This window comes from Papio anubis, chromosome 4, assembly GCF_008728515.1.
Source record: "Papio anubis isolate 15944 chromosome 4, Panubis1.0, whole genome shotgun sequence".
NCBI classification, from domain to species: domain Eukaryota; kingdom Metazoa; phylum Chordata; class Mammalia; order Primates; family Cercopithecidae; genus Papio; species Papio anubis.
Window position 1 is genome coordinate 36,553,080 of NC_044979.1, and position 20,946 is coordinate 36,574,025.

Below are 20,946 nucleotides of genomic sequence, written 5' to 3' on the forward strand. Positions count from 1 at the left end.
TGCCAAGAAGTATGGCATATAAGTTAGTTTTCCTTTCTTCTTTAGTTTAAGAGGAACATTGCATTCCTTTTATATTCTGAAATGGAAAGAATGTTAAAAGCTTTTTCCCTAAACAATTTACCAGTTTATAAGGTCAATTGGCCAGATACTACCAAATAGAATTTTAGAGCTGAAAATAACCTCAGGGATCATATAATCTACTACCTTATTTTTCAGATGGTACCCAGAGAGGTAAAGTGACTTGACTGGATTGCACACTATGTATTATGCTGGAACTGAACTAGAGGCAATTTTTTTTTTTTTTTTTTTTTTTTGAGATGGAGTCTTGCTCTGTCATCCAGGCTAGAGTGCAGTGGTGTGATCTCGGCTCACTGCAACCTCCGTCTCCCAGGTTCAGGCGATTCTCCTGCCTCAGTTTCCTGAGGAGCTGGGACTACAGGTGCCAGCCCACATGCCCAGCTAATTTTTTGTATTTTTAGGAGAGATGGGGTTTCACCGTGTTAGCCAGGATGGTCTCAATCTCCTGACCTCGTGATCCACCCACCTCGGCCTCCCAAAGTGCTGGGATTACAGGTGTGAGCCACCGTGCCTGGCTGAGACAATTTTTACATTTATTCATATTCATAAGGGAAAATGTATTTTGAGATATAAATACTATGATAAAAACTAGCAGCTGTTTAAAACACAGGATATTCATTTAACAAATATTTACTCAGTGCTGATGCTATGTCTGACACTGTTCCAATGCAAGAGCAAAAGAGTAAAGTATCTTTATCTTCACAGAACTTACATTCTAGTGGGAGGAGACAGATAATCAATGACTAAGACATCTAATATGCCACTTGGGAATATGTGTGATGAAGATAAATATAATATTGAAGGAGAAAAGGAGTCCTGGGCACTGGCAGGTGATGATGCTATTTTAAGTAGGATCGTCAGGGAGGATCCCACTGTGAAAGTGGCATTGAGCAACAATCTGAAGGAGGTGAAGGACCAAGCCATGTACATCTGAGATGAGTCTTTTAAGCAGACAGAATAGTAATGCAAAGGCCCGAAGGTCTGTTTGAATGTGGGGTTAGAGTAGACCATGTTCAAAAATGCTTATTCTGTCTCTTGTGTCAATAATGGTTGGAGGTGGGAGGAGGAGAGCAACATTACTAAGAAGGCTGCTAATCTAGGCTGGTCTAGACTGCAAGTCACAAGTGATGGTGGCCTGCACCTGGAAGAAATGGTGGAAGTGGAAGTTGTGAAATGTGGACAAATCTTGGATATGTTTTACAGGTGGACCCTACAGGATTCACTGATGACATAAAGGTAGAATATGGAAAAAGGAGAGGAGTCAGGAACGACTCCAGGTTTTGGTCTGAGCTACTCGAAGCAATTGCCATGGAATGACGTGATGTTACTACAAGAGAAAAAGCCTTGGGTGGGCAAATCAAGAGTTGAGTTTAGGGTCTGCTGAGTTTAATATTCTATTAGACATTTAAAGGGATAATCTAAGAGGGCTGTTGGATATGAGTCTGAAGTTCAGAGCGGCAGCTTCTTCTGACGTACATTTTGTAGTTGTCAGAGACTAGGTGGTGTCTAGAGCCACGAGACTGGATGAGCCTAGGAAGGGAGTATAGAAAAAGAAGTCTAAGGTTCACATCTTCAAGATGTTACAGCTAGAATCTGAGATTAGGGCAGATGATTGGAGAGTTCATAAACAGTAAAAGCAATGGAAAATACCTATTATACAGAAGTATAAAATACTTTCCAATTAACTCCAAATACAGTAGACCAGGGTGACAGTTAATTTGTAGTGTTTCTAAAGAATAAGTTCAAAAGTAATTAATGGAAATAATACTATAGGGAAAATGTTCCACTTTAAGCAAATAAAGTCTTTATAAAGTACTTTAGGAACTTTTTTTGTTATTTTAACTTTTGTTCATTATAATAAAATTAACAAAAACTGACCTAACAGGACTGCTTTTGGGCAGCATTTTGTAACCAATTACTTGGAGTTGGAAGAATGATAAACATTCTTAAATTCACGAACATGATAAAAATTATATGATCTTTGAGGAAATAAAATTACTGTTTAAAATAGTGTATAATTACAATACACTAATATATTTTAAGCATGAATTACTAATACTTTCCTGAGAGAGGAAAGGTTTTCAAGGAAAGAGGAAGAATATGTTTTTAGTGAAGGCAAGGAAGAGAAATGGCATAAAGGTGGACTATGAGAAAAGGAGAGGACTCAGGAATGACTCCAGGTTTTGGCCTGAGTTACTCAAAGGAATCATGTACTGCTTTTAAGAGGAAGGTCACCTGTAAAAGGAAGGAGAGGGAAAAAGAAAAAAAGAGGAGAAGGAGGAGGAGGAGGAGAGAGAAAAATATCTGTGCTTGGACTTGAGAGAGAGTGTTATTATTTTCCAGGTAGAAGAGACCTGAGTGTACTTAGAATGGTTGAGGAACAATGTAAAGAGGGATGATGCAAGAAAGAGGTAATAGTTCAAGAAGAGTGGTCTTGGAGGACATGAGAGAAGCTGGGATCTAGGTTAGAGAGATTTGTCTCAAAAGAGATCTGTTTTCTTCGACCAGAAGGAAGGATGTAAGGATGAGTGGGGCTATAGATATGTTCGTAGATGGTGCTGGGTGGGTGGGGCCAAAATGGTAAAGGAAATTCTACCTTTATTATTTCATTGTCTACCATCAAGGGGGGTATAGCACCTGCTACGAACATTTTTTTCATTTCTAATTACAAGCCTACCATTGGTTTGCTACCTGGCATTTTCTAAATATTTCACGGTATACCTGATGGTAACTTCTGTTAGCAAGGCAAGATGTATTTCAGAGGAAAAAATGTGAAATATTTACTTGCTCATATATGTCTTTACTTGTTAAAATTAAGCCTAATGGGTCCAGTTGAAAAATTTTTAATCCCCCTTTCAGGAAATTCGCCTTATTGATTATGAGAAAATGGTGGATCATAGAGGAGTACGGGTAGTGGCATTTGGACAGTGGGCCGGTGTGGCAGGTAAGTATGCCAGGGCTTACATCACCCAGTTTCTAAATTGGCTTGGGGAATAACTGTGAGTTTTTTCTGTGGCAAGGGGATAGGAGTGTTTATTTCCATGGAAAAAATTAAAATGAAGGTATGCTGAAGGATGATGAATACAAGTGGAATAAAGTATAAAGATACATGGTTAAAAATATTTTACTGCAAAAATTCAAAAGAAAAAGAAGGGAGAAGGATAACAACTACAAATAGGCTCTGGTTTTTAGGCAGTTCCTTTCAAAATGCTAGAAGGAGATATCAGTTTGGTAATGAGATATAGGGAAGGAGAAGATAGGGAAAAACAGAAAGGGAAAAGAGGTCCAGGGACAGGAATTTTGTCAAGTTAATTCTTTGAACTTTGTTTGGTTAAGAAACACCACAATATGTTATAGCTCTGTTTCAGATCAGACTTCTTGCAGGTCTAATAAGGAAGATCATGACTTTGGCATTATTTGTTTGACCTTGTTATATAAAAGTAGAAGATTCCTTATTATGGCTTATGTCATTCTGCTTATTATTAATATTATACTCAAATCCACCTGCTTCTTAAATAATAAAGAAATCTAAGCCAAAATTTGAAATTCAAAAAATTTTTTCACTTAAACCCATTCAGGCAGGGGACAGTAGCTCATGCCTGTAATCCCAGCACTTTGGGAGGATGAGGCGGGCGGATCATTTGCGGTCAGGAGTTTGAGACCAGCCTGGCCAACATGGTGAAACCCCGTCTCTACTAAAAATACGAAAATTAGCCATTGGTGGTGCATGTCTATAATCTCAGCTACTCGGGAGGTTGAGGCAAGAGAATTGCTTGAATCCAGGAGGCAGAGTTTGCAGTGAGCCAAGATCACGCCACTGCACTCCAGTTTGGACGACAGAGCAAAACTCTGTCTTTAAAAACAAACAAACAAACAACAACAACAACAACAACAAACAATTCATTGCTTTGTTCTCTCACCTCATACCTTTCCTCACCCAACACACAAATCAACTCTATTAAACTAAAAGAAAATTAAATTTCTTAGTATAAAAGCAGTAGTAGAGAGACCTCTGATGACTATGATTCCTAGGGCCTTTCAGGACTCATCCAGGTGAGGGTTTTATTTACCTAGACAGAATTAATACATCAGAATTAGGTGATTTATTTAGAAGTCACCATATTCAGAAGTAGGACCACATCTGTGAACAGGATGTAGTTCATGTTCTTAAAGAAGCGTTCAGGCTAGTAAACACGAATACAATGCTAGTGTTAATTGCTATAAGAAAGATGTTTGAGGCTGGTTGCAGTGATTCACACCTGTAATCCCAGCACTTCAGGAGGCTGAGGAGGGTGGATCACCTGAGGTCCAGAGTTCAAGACCAGCCTGGCCAACAAGGTGAAACCCCGTCTCTACCAAAAATACAAAAATTAGCCAGGTGTGGTGGTGGGTGCCTGTAATCCCAGCTACTCAGGAGGCTGAGGCAGGAGAATCGCTTGAACCTGGAAGGCTGAGGTTGCAGTAAGCTGAGATCACACCATTGTACTCCAGCCTGGGAGACAGAGTAAGACTCCATCTCAAAAAAAAAGAAAAAGAAAAAGAAAAGAAAGGTATTTGAACTTGGCTGTTGCAAAAACATTCTTTTAAAAAGTGCCTTTGAAGATGAGATCTGAAGAATGATTAAAAACTATTCAAGGAAGTAAAGGAGGACAGTACAAGTGTGCAAAGCTTAAAGTGAAGAGGGGAAAAATAATAGTTTTGAGGAATAGAAATAAGTTCAGTATGATTATATGTATATGGAGAGAACTATATATGGTTCTTATAAGTATTTAGAAGGTGGAATTCACAGGATGTGGTGACTGATTGGATGTAGGTGTGAGGGCAGTGAGGGAGACACTTTAATGATGACATACAGGTCACCAACTTGGACAGTGATTCAGTTCTTTCAGTACCCACAGGAATGGAGGAAGAATTTGGGGGAAGACAGTAAATGAGTTCTGTATAGGACAATATATTAGTAGATTACAAACTACATTGCTATAATGGAGACTCCACAAAACAGAGCTTACATAAGCTGGAAGTCCAGGAGTGAGAAATCAAGGGATGGTGGAATGAGAAGAAAGTGTTGCTGTTTTCAACACTTGACTTTCATTTCTAAGGTGACCCTTCAGGTTGCTATTTTCCATTCAGTAGAAAGGGGAGAAAGGAAGTAGAGGCAATTAGCTTCCTTTCTAAGGATGCGACCCAGAATCTGAACATATTATTTCTGCTTATACCCATTGGTCAAAATTGACTGAGAAATGTAATCTATAGCTGGGCAACTATGTCTGCTGTGAAAACCATGTGCTCTCCATCCATGAAGGATTAACTGAGTTCAGACTTACTATCCTGTCACTAACCAACTAGAAAAATTGGATGAGATATAGAAAACAATGTTATTAGACATTGGACAACAGGCAGTACAGACTTGTGATCCTTGATAGATGGAAAATAGATGAGGTGAGTTCTGTGTTTACCCTGGCTTTCTGTCTGGAGAAATTTTCAGATGGTATGAATATAAAAAAGTGACACAAAGCCTGGTGAACTCACTGAACTGAGGAGATAGGAGTTGTAGAGCCTGAGTTGGCTGGAATTGACAACACATGGTACCAAAGAGTAGGGAGCTATGCAGATATAGTATTCCAGAAATATGCTTAGGGGTCTTGCTGAGTGGAGGATGAAAATTCGTGAGACTAGCTTAGGAACAATTTGTGGAAAAGAACAATTGCCAGGGAACTGTATGGAAAACTGTTCTCAGAGTTTGTCCCATCAGCCAGAGTGGAGAGACTTCACTGAATATATAAGGCTTTCAGGGAAGCCCTGAAGTGTGTAGCTAAACCAGCTCTTAAGAAAGCCTACTCTAAATTCATTCCTATAAAAGCTTAAAAATGAGACTAATGTCTATTTTGAGAGAGATGCAATTAGCAGACAAGTAGATTAAAACAGGTATAATAAATATTCAGTATATTCACATTTTAAATGAAAACATAAACAAAATGAGGAGAGAAATAGAGGAAATCAGTCCATCTATCTATCAATCAATAGTCACCACAAAGGAAAATCTATACATAAGCAGAGGATTCAAGAGCATATATAGATTTTCTTCTGTAGTGTCTATTGATTGATAGATACATGGTAGATAGATTGATTTCCTCTACTCCTCATTTTGTTTGTGTGTTCATTTAATCCTTGAGCACATTGACCAGCATCTCTGTCATTTCTTGTTTCTGAGTTTGTTTCTATTGTTGGTTATCTCCAGGTTAATGTTCCATTGCAAAATTCATAATTTTTTACTGAATGCCAGACATTGTTCATTTTACATTGTTGATTGTCAGATTTTGTTGTTTTCCTTTCAGGAGCATTGGGCTTTGTTCTAATAGGCAAATGTTTGTGGATTACATTGATTCTCTTAAGGCTTGTTTTCCTTTCACCTTCCTCTCTTCCTTCTGGGACTCCAAATACACACATATTAGACCATTTGATCACCACCTGTCACTTAAATTCTGCTTTTTCCCCCAGTCTTTTTCTCTTTTTATGCTTCATTTTATTTAATTTCTACTGCAATGAGGAAGGAAGAAAGGAAAGAAATAATGACTAGAACATTCCCATATCTTGATAAAAATTATAAATACACAGATAAGTGAAGTTCAGTAAACCCCAAGTCAAAAACAGAAATAAAAAATTACAAAGAAAATGACAGTAGAACCATCATAATTGTCTTGCTAAAAAACAATGATAAAAACATTAAAAATAATGGGAAAAAGGAACCATATACATAGAAAAACTAAGATAAACATCAAACTTCTAATCAGTAACAGTTTAAGCTAGCAGAAAATGGAGCAACATCTTTAAAGTGCTAAAAGAAAAGAAACCAAATTATAATTTTATGCATAGTACAATATCTTTCCAAAGACAAGATCTTTTCAGTATCTTTCTGGACATCTTTCTAGAAAATGAAGATTAAACACAGATTTTCTGATCAAATGAAAGCTGATAAAATTCACTGGCATAGAAGTATTTTAAAAATTTCTCAAGCAGAAGGAAAATGAAGTCAGTTGAAAACATGGATTGAATTAAAGGAATAAAGAACGCTACAAATGATAGAATATAAACAAACATAAAAAACATCATATCTTATTTAAAAACTTTTCTTTAGGTATGGACACAGTTGCTCATGCCTGTAATCTCAGCACTTTGGGAGTCCAGGGCAGGCTGATTGCTTGAACTCAGGAGTTTGAGACCAGCCTGGGCAACATGGTGAAGTCCCATCTCTACAAAAAAATGCAAGAGTAGCTGGGCTTGGTGGTGCGTGCCTGTCGTCCCAGCTGCTTGGAGGCTGAGGTGGGAGGATTGCTTGAGTCTGGGAGGTTGAGGTTGCAGTGAACTGTGTTCATGCTATTTAGGTCAATAAATAGATGATGGGAGCCTTAGGGTTAACGGTGACTGTTTTTGTTTGTTCATTTGCTTTTGGTATGGGAGGCATAGATGCATACCTAGAAAAATCACTAAAAATAAAACAAGGCTCTAAAGCTAATAAGCCAATAATGGAAGTAAAATTTCATACTCAGAAATCACAGTTCAAGCAAAAATACAAGAAAAATGGCATTAAAAAAAGTACAAATGAAACAAGAACACAAACAGCAACATGGTAGCTTTAAATTTAGCTATATCAATAGTTACATTAATAACCTAAAAACTCCTAGATAGCCTATACAATGAGTCACAAAATAATTTTTGATACATTTAAAAGTTTGAAATCATACAGTATATATTCTGACTGTAATAGAATTGACCTAGAAGTTTTTATAGAAAGATATTTGGAAAATTTCCAAATATTTGGGAGATATTCAATGTAATTTTGAATACCTGATTGATTAAGAAGAAATCACAGGAAAATTAGAAGACATTTTTAATAGAATAAAAATTTAAAGTATAGCTTATCAAAATGTGTGGGGTATAAAGTAGTAATTAGAAAGAAATTTACAGCATTTAATTCTTTTATTACAGAAGACAGTTTTTAAATTAATAATTTGTGCTTCCATTCTAAGAAGCTAGAAAATCAGAGAAATTAAATCAAAAGCAAGTAGAAAAAAATAATAATAAACATACAGGGAAAATAAATGAAACTAAAATAGGAAAAGAATAGAGAAAATCAATGAAACCAAAACCTTGTTCTCTGAAAAATATCAATAAAATTGATTAACGTTTAGGTAGACTGATAGGAAAACAGAGAAGACTATTTACTAAGAAGGAATACAAGGGGGTCATCACTATATCTTACAAATATTAAAATGATAAAGGAATATTATGAATAGGTCAATGAATTTGGCAACCCTGATGAACTAGATAAATTTTCAAAAAGTACAAATTACCAAAATCAGCTCAAGAAGAAATTGAAAACTTAAATATCAAGGTACAAAATAAATTCCACTAATAGGCATTTATTAAAAGAAATATAATATTTTATACAAAGAATTTTTTTATAGCAACTCCATTTATAATAGCCTGGAAACAACCCAAATGATGAGCAGAGAAATCAGCTGAAATGGAAATGGGCAATTCTTCAGCAATAAAAAACTATATTGATACACACCAAATATGTATGAATCTCAAAAACATGGTGCTGAGTGAAAGCCGACACATTGTAAAAGAGTACAATTGACCCTTGAACAACATGAGTTTTGAACTTCATGAGTCCGCTTATATTTACTGGATGCAAAATCCACCTTTACGGGGGGCCACCTTTTCATACAGGCAGGTGTCACAAGACTGACTGTGGGACTTGATTATGCCCAGATTTTGACATGTACAGGGATCTTAGAACCAACCGCCTGCATACACTGAGAGGCTACTGCTTAAAATTTCATTTATATGTAAGTTTAGAAGTACCTAATCTATACAGAGAGAAAGATCAGTAGTTGTGGAGACCAGGAGTTGGTGAAATACTCAGTATCTTGATCATGGTGGTAATAACACAGATGTGTATGTTTGTTAATAGTTACCAAACTATACATTTTAAATGGGTGCATTATGTTGTATATAAACTATTTCTTTATATGTTGACTTTTGAAAAATGATAAAAGAAAATTTGGTAGGGATGTGTGTCCGGGGTGAGGATGGGGAATGGAGGAGCATGGAAAGTTCTTTCCTAAAAAGAATAAGGAAAAAATCGATGCTGAGGTTTTTGCTGCAGGCATGCTGAATTTTAGCTTTCTGAAGAACATCCAAATTGAGACAGACATAAGAAGGTGGCTGGCTAAGTTTTGAAATCAAAAGAAAGATCTGTTTTGGAGAGACAGACTTGAAGTCATCTGTATATAGATAGTACTTGAAATTTAGGACTGGATGAGATTTCCTAAGGGACAAATGTAGATGTGGAAGAGAATAGAGCCCAGGACATAATCCTGAGGGTGAATAACATAAAAGGAGTTGCCACAGGAAGAGGATCCTACAGAAAGGTAGGATTAAAAATTTCAAGTTGGGGTGCTGAGGGGCACTCTTTGTTTCAACAAAGAAGAGGTCTGCATTGCCAAGTACTTCCGACCTGATCTACAATGTGTCCACTGCATTTAGCTATTTAGGTCAATAAATAGATGATGGGAGCCTTAGGGTTAACGGTGACTGTTTTTGTTTGTTCATTTGCTTTTGGTATGGGAGGCATAGGAGCATGTTTAAATGCTGATAAGAATGAAGCAATAGGGAAGCATAGTGAAGAGAGTAACTCAGTAATAAATTCCTTGGGAGGCAGGAAGGGGTGGGATCTGGAGCCAATGTGGAGAGATTAGCCTTAGATAAGAAGAGGAACATTCATCCTATTTTATCAGGATTGAAGGTGGAAGGAATAGGTGGGGATGCATTTGGGTTAGTGCATTTGATGGCAGGAAGTTGAGAGGATGGATAAGATCTACTGAGGCCTCTTCTAAATCTGAGATGCTGTGATCTGTGCTTCTGCAGGGCACCACACAGGTTGGAGAATGGGCAGAGAGAACAGCTTAAATTCTTCCCAACTAATAGTCTTTCTATTGGTCTGATTCTGTAACAGGGATGATCAACATTTTACATGGAATGGGTTTAAGGCTCCTTGCTTTGGGACATCACACACCTTTTATGGTGAGAGATGTTTATTTTGCTTATTTTTTTGAAAACACAGCTCACACCTTAAGAATAAAAAAATGCTGAGCTGGTGGACTAACTTGAGTTGTGTATGTTTGTTTTCAGCACATTGGCATGGCTCATAACTACAGGAATAGCAGTCAGGCTGTGCAAGCTGTTCGTGATGCTGGCTATGAAATATCTTTGGGTTTGATGCCTAAGTCAATAGGGCCCTTAACATTTGTGTTCACAGGAACTGGTAATGTTTCTAAGGTAAGTTTTACCTGACTTCCTTTTGGAAAACAATCCAAAACTGTGAAACTAACCCAAATGATGTGGGCAGGCATTTTGTGGGTATTTCAAATGGACTGAATGAAGATTCTTTTTTTGGCACTTTTCTTACCAACGTATTTTTCTCATAGTGAAAAGTAGTAATGATCCAAATATGTGTGTGTGTGTGTATGTATATGTGTGTGTGTATATATGTGTGTGCGTGTGTGTGTGTATGTGTAACTGTATATGTGTGTATATCTATACACACATACATGCACACATACTGTTTTTAGTTTATTGCTAGCTATCTGAGTCTTGGAATACTTTTTCTTCCTTTCTTTTTCCTTTTTTAAAAGAGATAATTTGGCCAGGCACGGTAGCTCACGCCTATAATCCCCGTACTTTGGGAGGCTGAGGCAGGCGGATCACCTGAGGTCAGGAGTTTGAGGCCAACCTGGCCAATATGGTAAAACACCATCTACACCAAAAATACAAAAATTAGCCAGGCCTGGTGGTGCACACCCATAATCCCAGCTACTAAAGAGGCTGAGGCAGGAGAATCGCTTGAACCTGGGAGGCAAAGGTTGCAGTGAGCCGAGATCGCACCACTGCACTCCAGCCTGGGTGACAGAGCGAGACTCCATCTCAAAATAAAATAAAATAAATAAGATAATTCATTGTTAATAGTGTAAAGGTCTGTTCTGAGGGTGATCTGTTTTACCTCTATCACCAAAATGTCCATGAGTTTGAAAGTGACCTCACGATGTCCATTTTTTAAGACTACTTGGAGTTTTGCAAAAAAGATGTTAGGAAAATTCATTTAAGACTGGAATTCATAATTTCTTCCTTCTCTGGTGGTTTTAAGAATGTGTTTGTAGTCTCCTATAGAAACTTGTAATTGTAAAATAATTCCTTCTTCAAAGAAAATATTTTACAAATAGGATATCATTCATATTATATTGTGAGGTAAGCATCCGATTATTTCTTTTGTAGGGAATATAGTTTCCCCATTTGGAATAATTTCTGCAATGGATCTAAAATAAATGGAAATATTTTTGCCCTCATTTCTAAACACTCTTATTGATACTGAGTAGCTTAATAAAAAAGAAAAAAATTAAAGCCCCTTCTAAGTGTGCTGTTCAAACAGGAATAAAAACTAGCTAGCAGACTTGTTGTAAGCAGCTCATCTATATTTCTGTGTTGCAGTCCTGGTTGTAGGGAAGGCAAGTGGAGCTGTATAATTGTTGGGAAAATGATTAGATCTTTGCAGGAAACCATGTTGGTTCTTTTTCTATTGATGTTTGGATTTTTACTCGTGTGTTATTTGTAGGGAGCCCAAGCAATCTTTAATGAGCTACCTTGTGAATATGTGGAGCCCCATGAATTAAAAGAAGTTTCCCAAACTGGAGGTAAGGGACGGGGGATGACTAACTTTTAATGTTTTTAATAGTCTGTGTTATATTTTATCACCATAAATTTTCATTATTTGTCACCCACTTTACTAATTTCTTTCTCCTTTGCAAGACCTCAGAAAAGTGTATGGGACGGTGTTAAGTCGTCATCATCATCTTGTCAGGAAAACAGATGGTGTGTATGATCCTGCAGAGTATGACAAACATCCTGAGCGCTACATAAGTCGTTTTAATACTGATGTGAGTATCATGTTCAGCTTTTAAGTTGGTTGCTTATGATACAGTGTAGGTAGGCAATTTTCAAGGAGAGAAATTATAAATTATACATTGGCTTTCAGTTTTCCCGTTGTGAGTCCTTTGGGTACCATGAGTTGGCCTTTGGAGCTATCATCTTTTAGGGGTATTTGGAGTAGTCTTGCTTTGTGCTTTTGGTGGTTTCTGTGGATATACTCTTTGTTTCACTGTCTCCATTTCTGCTTCAGGTCTGCATGTGACCAATAGCTCTAAGCCATTTCCTGTGGGTTACTGTTTTCTATGTTTATCCTGGACTAGTTAGCACTGTGGGCAGAGCACAATGCCTATGACGTTTGGTCTCAACATGGCCACAAATTACAACCATAATCTCAACCAGCAATCCTGAAATGCATGCCATTGTTTACGGGGAGTGAGGGTGAAATAGTGTGCCTACATAAGTGCAGACCACCCCCACTGTATGAAAAAGCTATTATACTTACAAATCAAATCCTTCGATGGGACACACTGGCTTTATCTTTTAAGAAATAAAATATATTTGTGTGTTCTATAGTCATTGGCCATGCGACAATCTTCCCCCAGATAAACTAACAAACCAAAAAATAGATAAAACAAAAAAGGCATGCATTTATTGTGAAAAAGAATGCTTTAAATAATTTTAAATATGTTTGACCAACATAGCATTTTCAGATTCTGGTATGAAGTTTAGTCCTTATATCATGCAGGGCATGTTAGAGAGAGCTCTTACCTTCTGCTTGAGATGTTTGAAGAAGAAAAATTATGAACGTAGTTTCCAACTGAAAAATTTTGAATCTAAGAAATCTTTATTCCTTTTCATTTCCCCAGTCACCGAAGTATTGGTGATTGGACACATCCTAAAACTGATACTGACCTAGTTGCCATGTATGCATGTATGTAGCATATTGCTCCATAGAGCTTACAGATGTTATCCGATTTAATCTTCACAGCATTCCTTTGAGGAATGGGGTGTGTATTATCCCCATCTGGTAGGTAAGAAAAATAGAGCCCAGGGAAGTTGAGGTAGCATGATTTAGGTCATACCCTACTGCTAGTAGAGCTGGAAATATAATTTTAGGTCCACTGTTTTTTGTTTGTTTTGTTTTGTTTTGTTTTTGTCCTTTCATTTTTCTTTGGCATGCAATACATTATAGAAAGAACATAATAATGATTTTTTTTTTTTTTTTTTTTTTTTTGAGACGAAGTCTCTCTGTCTCCCAGGCTGGAGTTCAGTGGCGCAATCTCAGCTCACTGCAAGCTCCGCCTCCCGGGTTCACACCATTCTCCTGCCTCAGCCTCCTGAGTAACTAGGACTACAGGCGCCCGCCACCACACCTGGCTAATTTTTTGTATTTTTAGTAGAGACGGGATTTCACCATGTTAACCAGGATGGTCTCGATCTCCTGACCTCGTGATCCACCCGCCTCGGCCTCCCAAAGTGCTGGGATTATAGGCGTGAGTCACTGGGCTCAGCCAATAATGTATTTATAGTCATATATTGCTCTGTCATGGGGTAATTCTACACTGAAATCTGGGTGGCTATTTATTATCTTTGCCTCAAAAGATGGACACTGACATGGACAATAAGAAAATCAATTAGAAGTTACATTTAATTATTTCTCATAGACTTTCCTGATAGCTCTCTTTCACTATACTATATTAAAATAGGTTATTTTTCTATTTTCTTGAACCTGGAACTTGCATTACAGATTGCACCCTATACAACTTGCTTAATTAATGGAATCTACTGGGAACAAAACACTCCTCGCCTCCTAACCCGCCAAGATGCTCAGAGTCTCCTGGCTCCAGGCAAGTTCTCAGCTGCTGGTGTGGAAGGCTGCCCTTCATTACCACACAAGTAAGGACTCTACTTCAGGAACAATGGTAGTTTTGACCAGCTGCTTCCATTATTAGAGGATCAAAGAATGTAATGTCCCCACATATCACAGGACTTGATTTCTAATGACTACTTCTCTGCCTTATCTTTCTTGACCTCTTGGCAGTAGTCGACACTGTTAACCATCCTTCCTTCTTTTTAAAAAAATTGTATTGTATATATTTATTTTCAGAGATGGGGTTGTTATGTTTCCCAGGCTGGTCTAAATCTCTGGGTCCCAAGCAGACCTCCTGCCTTGGCCTCCCAAGGTGCTGGGATTATAGGCATGAGCCACCATGCTCAGCCCATCCCCAGTTGTTGAAACACTCTTCTTTTGCCTTCTGTGATGCCCCATGCCGCTCTGAAACTATTTCCTCAGAGAAGTCTTCTCTTACTCCTCCATTCTCATCTCTATCTCTAGTCTGGTACTCTGTTTTTTGTTTTGAAATTCCTCATTTATTTTCTCGTGTTTATTATTTTTCTCCCTCTTCCTAGAACTTAATCTCCTTAAGGATAGGGGGTCTGTTTCTCTTGGCAGTAAGCACCTAGTATGTTGCCTGATATATAATAGGCATTGAAAAAATTATTAAATATTGAATGAATTAATGACTAAATATTTGTGGAAGAGTAAAAGATACGTTTGCTTTTCTAGGCATGTAACTGGCATCAAGTAAATGCCAAAGGAATGCTAGGAGCAACAACATCACTGGGGTTTAGAAGAAAGCAGAAGCATTGAGCTCAGCAAACCTTAAAGGGAGGAATGAGGAGAACAAGAATTCCAAGTGAAAGAATTGGTGCTTAATAAATATGGAGCTACCAAAGCATATTTAGGGTGCTGAATGTGTCAGTCTAGCTCTGCATTGGTTCATGTATGCAAGTGGTAATTGGAGATTGGGCAGAAAAATTAGAGTCAACCTTTTGAATACTGGACTGAGACTTTTGTTCATAATTCTAGAGATTTCTGTGTAACCACATGTAAAACTATACAGTACTAAGCAGGGTGGAGGTAGCATAATTGAACCTTTCTGAGTTATTTAGGGATAGCTAACTATGTTAACTTTAGTCTCTTAATGATTTTTCTAGGAAAGCAATGTTCTGCTTTTATTTCCTTCTTTCTTTTCTTTTCTTTCTTTCTTTCTTTTTTTTTTTTTTTTTTTTGTGGAGAGTAAAACTCATACTGGGAAGATTCTCTGTATCACAGAACAGTGCAGAGTCCTGAAGAATGAGCTATAGGAAAAAGACCCCAAAAGCCTGGGAAATATTTAGGATCCGTGTTGAAAATTGTTCTGAACTCCTTTTTTTTAGTCTTGTTGGAGACTTCAGAATTTCATCCTCTCATCTAAGTATTGATGTTATTTTCAGACTTGTGGCAATATGTGACATTTCAGCTGACACAGGAGGGTCTATAGAGTTTATGACTGAGTGTACAACAATAGAGCGTCCCTTTTGCATGTATGATGCAGACCAGCATATTATTCATGACAGGTGAGTTTGCTAAAGTTGTTAGATGATATTCATCACTTAGTTACATAGATATACTACTCTAAAATGCTTAATATTTTACATCTTTATGAAGCTATGAAAATTTGGAGAGATATACTCAAATATACTAAAATTAGGTTAAAAAACATGCAAATTTGAACACACACACACACACAAAGACACACACACACATATATTTAAATGGGAGACGGGTTGCTGAAGAAGGAAAATGGTTTGAAAAGTTTTGTTTATTTTTGCATGTACTTTTATACAAAATTACAAATGATAATGAAGCAAATATAACGAAGTAGACATCTGGAAAAGTCAGAACTTACAAATAATGTTTTGTGCTTCTGAATAAACCACATTGCTTCTCTTAGTGTTGAAGGCTCGGGGATCCTGATGTGTTCCATTGACAATTTGCCAGCACAGCTCCCAATTGAAGCCACAGAATGCTTTGGAGACATGCTTTACCCTTATGTTGAAGAAATGGTAAGCAGACTAGTAATATCGGTAACAACTCTGTGGCTTTAAATAGAATAATGGGGTAATTCTGTGAATGTTCTGGTCTTCTGTATCTAAGAAATCTGTTGTAAAATGAAATGCCCACCTTTCCCTGAAATACTTACTGATACTATTTTATTTGACATGTTCTGCTTACTTGTCTCTTGGGGCATATGATGATATCACTGCCTTCATGCTTAATTGCAATTACATCTCTTTCCCATTATAGGTATTTTATTAAGAATGTTAACCATGTGTGAGATAAAACATGCCTTATTTTTAATTATTTGCCATCTATGTCAGTTCATATTGGGGCACTCTTATTGTGCCATAATAACTAGATCTGAAAAATTAGAAATATAGAACGTTTTATTGGGTTCTGGTCACTAATGGTTAAGTGACAGCTTATGTTGAGGTCATGTATTTTTCTTCTGTGATCAGTGAATAGCTAATGAAATACCATGTTATCTAAATTCCATTTTGTTTATCAAAGAAGATTTTTCTTATTTCAGTTTTTATCCTAAGCATTCATAGCCTTCCTGCTTTATTTTTATTTCAGAATGTCTGCCTCTGCCAATGATTTCAATATAAAGAATGGCTCTTGCTCTTTTCATCTATATCTTCCCTCATAAGCTCTCACATTAAAATAGAACAATAGTTAGTGGGGCAAGAGTAAATGAAATTTCCAGTCTGTGATCTTCTTTTCTTTCAAACGGTATTCCATTTTGACCCTTTCTTTTTCCTATTGGAATATGTCAACAGGGAGATGTAGCAGGCCTGACAAAATGCGGGCAGCAGACACTCTCATGGTTAGACATATGGCACCTACTATGTGCAGGAAGTGTTCAAAGTACTAAATATATTTTAATTTTAAGTACTCATGAGAACCATGTTAGGTAAGTACCATCATTATATCCGTTTTACACATTATAAAACAAATACAGAGAAGTTAAGGACGTGTTGCTAATGCAGTCAGTACTGGATCTGCAATGTGTCTGGAGTTGGTGCTGAGGGATTAAAGAAGCAGGAGAAGGAGAGTACAAATGCCAGGCTTTACTGGAGACATCAACTTGCTTTATGGCCTTGAGCAGGGCACTCACTTCCTTTCTGAGCCTCAGATATTTCATCTGTAACGTGAGGTGGTTGTAATGAACATATAATCTTATTTTATTTTATTTTATTTATTTATTTTTTGAGACAGAGTCTCACCCTGTTGCCCAGGCTGGAGTGCAGTGACGCAATTGTGGCTCACTGCAACCTCCACCTCCCAGGTTCAAGCGATTCTTCCTGCCTCAGCCTCCCGAGTAGCCGGGACCACAGGTGCGTGTCACCACGCCTGGCTAATTTTTTGTAGTTTTTAGTAGAGATGGGGTTTCACCATGTTGACCAGGCTAGTCTTGAACTCCTGACCTCGTGATCTACCTGCCTTGGCCTCCCAAATGCTGGGATTACAGGCGTGAGCCACCGTGCCCAGCCATGAATACATAATCTTAACAGTTTTTCCACTTTTAAAATTTTGTAACGGTAAATGTTTAAGTGGCCAAACTGTATGTGTATAAAAAATGCAATAATATATTTACCAAGATGTTTACCATTTTTGATGTTCTTCATTCATTTCCCTTTGGCATCATTTCCCTGCCAACTGAATAACTTAATTTATCACTTCTTATAGTACAGGTTTGCTGGTGACAGATTCTCTGAGTTGTCCTTTATCCGAAAATGTCTTCATATTCTCTATTCTGCTAATCAGACTTTTCTGTGCATTTTTAATTTCCAATGTTCTATTTCCAGTTCTAGAATTTCCGTTGGGTTCCTTTTTAAAAATTTCATTTTGGTATTTTGTCTTTCTCTGCAGAGAGTTTCTATCTTTTCATTAATTATGAGTGTATTTTTCGTTATTGCATGGAACATAGTTATAAAAACCACTTTACAATCTTTATCTCATACTTCCAACTTTCTGGGTCAATTTGCGGTTGGACTTTATTGATTGTCTTTTCCCTTGAGAATTGATCATAGTCTTCTGGTTTTCATAGATTGAATAATTCTGGATTATGGCCTGGATGATGTGGATATTATGTACGTTTATCAAATGCATTTTCTGTATTCATTGAGAAGATCATTTTTTCCTTTTCTCTGTTAATATGTGAATTTTGTCAGTTGGTTTTCCAATATCAAACTAACTTCACATTCTTAGGATAAATCCAACTTGGTTGTATGTTAGCCATTTATTTATGACTAAGTTCAGGTTGCTAAGGAATATACCAAAATTTCTTAATCTATTTTACCATTGATAGACATTTGGGGTTGTTTTCTTTTTGGGACTTTTACTAATAATTCTACTATAAAGATTTTTGACATGTGTTTTGAGATATATATATATGTATCTCCCCATTATTTTGTTGAGTTTGTACATAAATTTATCTTGTTTAGGATTATTAACATCTATGTTCATTAGAGAGTTTTATCTATAACTTTATTTTATTATCAGGTCTTTGTCAGGTTTGGATATTAAGGTTATGTTGGCCTTAAAACAAGTTAGAGAGTATTTCCTTATTTTTGGTCTCAGGAACATTTTACATGAGATTACTGTTAGTTCTACTTGATACAATTCATTAGCAAAACGATTTGGGTTGGTAGCATTTTTGTTTGTTTCTTTTTTGTTTGGTTTTAAGGGTGAGTTTTAAAATTATAGGTTACATTTTATTTAAAAACTTAAGAATGTTCAGACTTTTATTTTTCTTCTGTCAATTTTGGTATGCTTATTTTCTAGGAATTTATATTTCATCTAAGTTGTAAACTTTATTGTCACAATATTTTTTTAGTAATAATCTTATTAACTCTTTAACAGATTCTGTAGGGATTTCTCTTTTTCCTATGTTGTTCGGGTATGCCTTCTGTTTTTACTTAATCTTTTTTACCTGGAATTGATCAATTTTATTAGTCATCTCAAAAAATCAGTTCAACTTTGGTTATCATCTCTATTTTATATCATTTTCTATTTTCTTAATTTATAATCTTACCTTTACTATATTCTTTATTTTACTTTATTGAGAGCTTAGTTAACCTTTCTTTTCATAACTTCTTACAATAGTGCTTAGGTAATTATTTTTCTGTGTTTCTCTTTAGCAATATATGCATTTTAAAGCTATTAGATTTGATTTGAGTATGGCCCATTTTTGATTGTATTATTTGTTGTTTTGTTATTGAGTTCTTTGACTTTCTTGTATATTCTGGGTATTACTTCCTTGTGAGATGTATGGTTTGCAAATACTTTCTCCCATTCTGTTGTTTCTTTACTCAATTGATTTTTTGTTTGCTTGTTTGTTTTGCTGTGCAGAAGCTTTTTAGTTTGATGTAATTCCATTTGTCTATTTTTGGGTTTTGTGCTTGTGCTTTTGAGTTCTTATCCAAAAAATTCTTACCCAGGTCAATGTCATGAAGCATTTCCCCTATGTTCTGTTTTTTTTTTTTTTCTAGGAGTTTCATAGTTTTAGGTCTTCCATTAAAGTGTTTAATCCATTTTGAGTTTTTTTAATATGATGAGAAATAGGGCATCTAGTTTTATTCTTCTGAATGTAGATATCCAATTTTCCTAGCACCATTTATTGAAGAGACTCTTCTTCCCAAAGTGTTTGTTCTTGACACTTTTCTCCAAAACTGGTTGGATATAGATGTATGGATTTCTTTCTGGGCTTGCTTTTCTGTTCAATTGGTTTATATGTCTGCTGTTATGCCAGTACCATGCTGTTTTAGTTACTATAGCTTTGTGGTATATTTTGAAGTCAGGTAGTGTGATGCTTCCAGTTTCGTTGTTTTTGCTAAAGATTGTGTGATGATTTGAGGTCTTTTGTGATTTCATAGTAGTTTTAGGATTTTCTTTTCTATTTCTGTGAAGATTGTCTTTTTTTTTTTTTTTTTTTTTGATAAGGATTGCCCTGAATTCGTAGATTGCTTTGGGTAGTATGGGCATTTTAAAATATAAATTCTTCCAATCCATGAACATGGGAATATCTTTACATTTGTTTTTGTTTTCTTCAATGTCTTTCATCAATGTTTTACAGTTTTTAGTGTAGAGATCTTTCGTTTCCTTGGTTAAATTTATTGTTACGCATCTTATTTTTATTGTGGCTATTGGAAATGGGATTTTTTTTTCAGATTGTTTACTGTTGGCATATATAAATGCTACTAATTTTTGTTAGTTGGTTTTGTATTCTGCAACTTTACTAAATTTGTTTATCAATTCTAACAGTGTTTTGATGGAGCCTTTAGGGTTTTCTATATATAAGATTTTGTCATCTGCAAACAAGGACAATTTGACTTCCTGCTTTCCAATTTGGATGCCTTTGTTTTCTTTTTTTTTTGCCTAGTTACACTGACTAGAACATCCAGTACTACGTTGAATAGTAGCATCCTTTTCTTGTTCTACATCTTAGAGAAAAAGCTTTCAATTTTCCGTGATTAGTATGATGTTAGCTGTGGGTTTGTCATATATCTTTTATTATGTTGACATATGTACCCTCTATGCCTAATTTGATGAAAGTTTTTATCATAAAGTGATGTTGAATTTGTCAAATACTTTTTTTCAGTTTCCGTTGGAATAATCACATGGTTTTTGTCCCTCATTCTGTTAATGTGATAAATTATGTTTATTAATTTGCATATGTTGAACCATTCTTGCACCCCTGGAATGAATCCCATTTATTATGGTGAATGCTCTTTTAAATATGCTGTTAAATTTGATTTTCTAGTATTTTGTTGAAAATTTTTGCATCTATATTCTTTAGGGATATTGGCCTGAAGCTTACATTTTTTGTTATGTCCTTGTCTGATTTTGTATCACATTAACACTGGCCTCATATAATTAGTTTGGAAGAATTTCTTCCTCCTTGATATTCTGGAATAGTTTGAGAAGAATTGGTGTTAATTCTTCTTTAAATGTTTGGTAGAGTTCAGTAGTGAAACCATCAGGTCCTGGGCTTT

At 36.2% G+C, this 20,946-nt stretch overlaps 1 protein-coding gene across 9 annotated transcripts in view; it reads left to right on the plus strand.

Moving 5' to 3' along the window:
- Positions 1–20,946, plus strand: part of AASS (aminoadipate-semialdehyde synthase) — a 70,268-nt gene that overhangs the window by 14,951 nt on the left and 34,371 nt on the right. For 4 of the 9 annotated variants that reach the window (XR_002521170.2, XM_009203775.4, XM_009203774.4 and 1 more), the window contains exons 4-11: positions 2,938–3,022; positions 10,100–10,167; positions 10,276–10,422; positions 11,753–11,831; positions 11,947–12,074; positions 13,814–13,962; positions 15,343–15,465; positions 15,843–15,954. Coding sequence is in view for 8 of the 9 variants with exons in the window: in XM_009203775.4 (XP_009202039.1) it covers positions 2,938–3,022; positions 10,100–10,167; positions 10,276–10,422; positions 11,753–11,831; positions 11,947–12,074; positions 13,814–13,962; positions 15,343–15,465; positions 15,843–15,954 (891 nt within the window). In the remaining variant the exon portion in view is untranslated. Of the gene's footprint in view, positions 1–547; positions 909–1,281; positions 2,597–2,937; positions 3,023–10,099; positions 10,168–10,275; positions 10,423–11,752; positions 11,832–11,946; positions 12,075–13,813; positions 13,963–15,342; positions 15,466–15,842; positions 15,955–20,946 lie in introns of those variants that run through there. The other 5 variants (XM_021936212.2, XM_009203777.4, XM_017957129.3 and 2 more) reach the window with 5 other exon arrangements.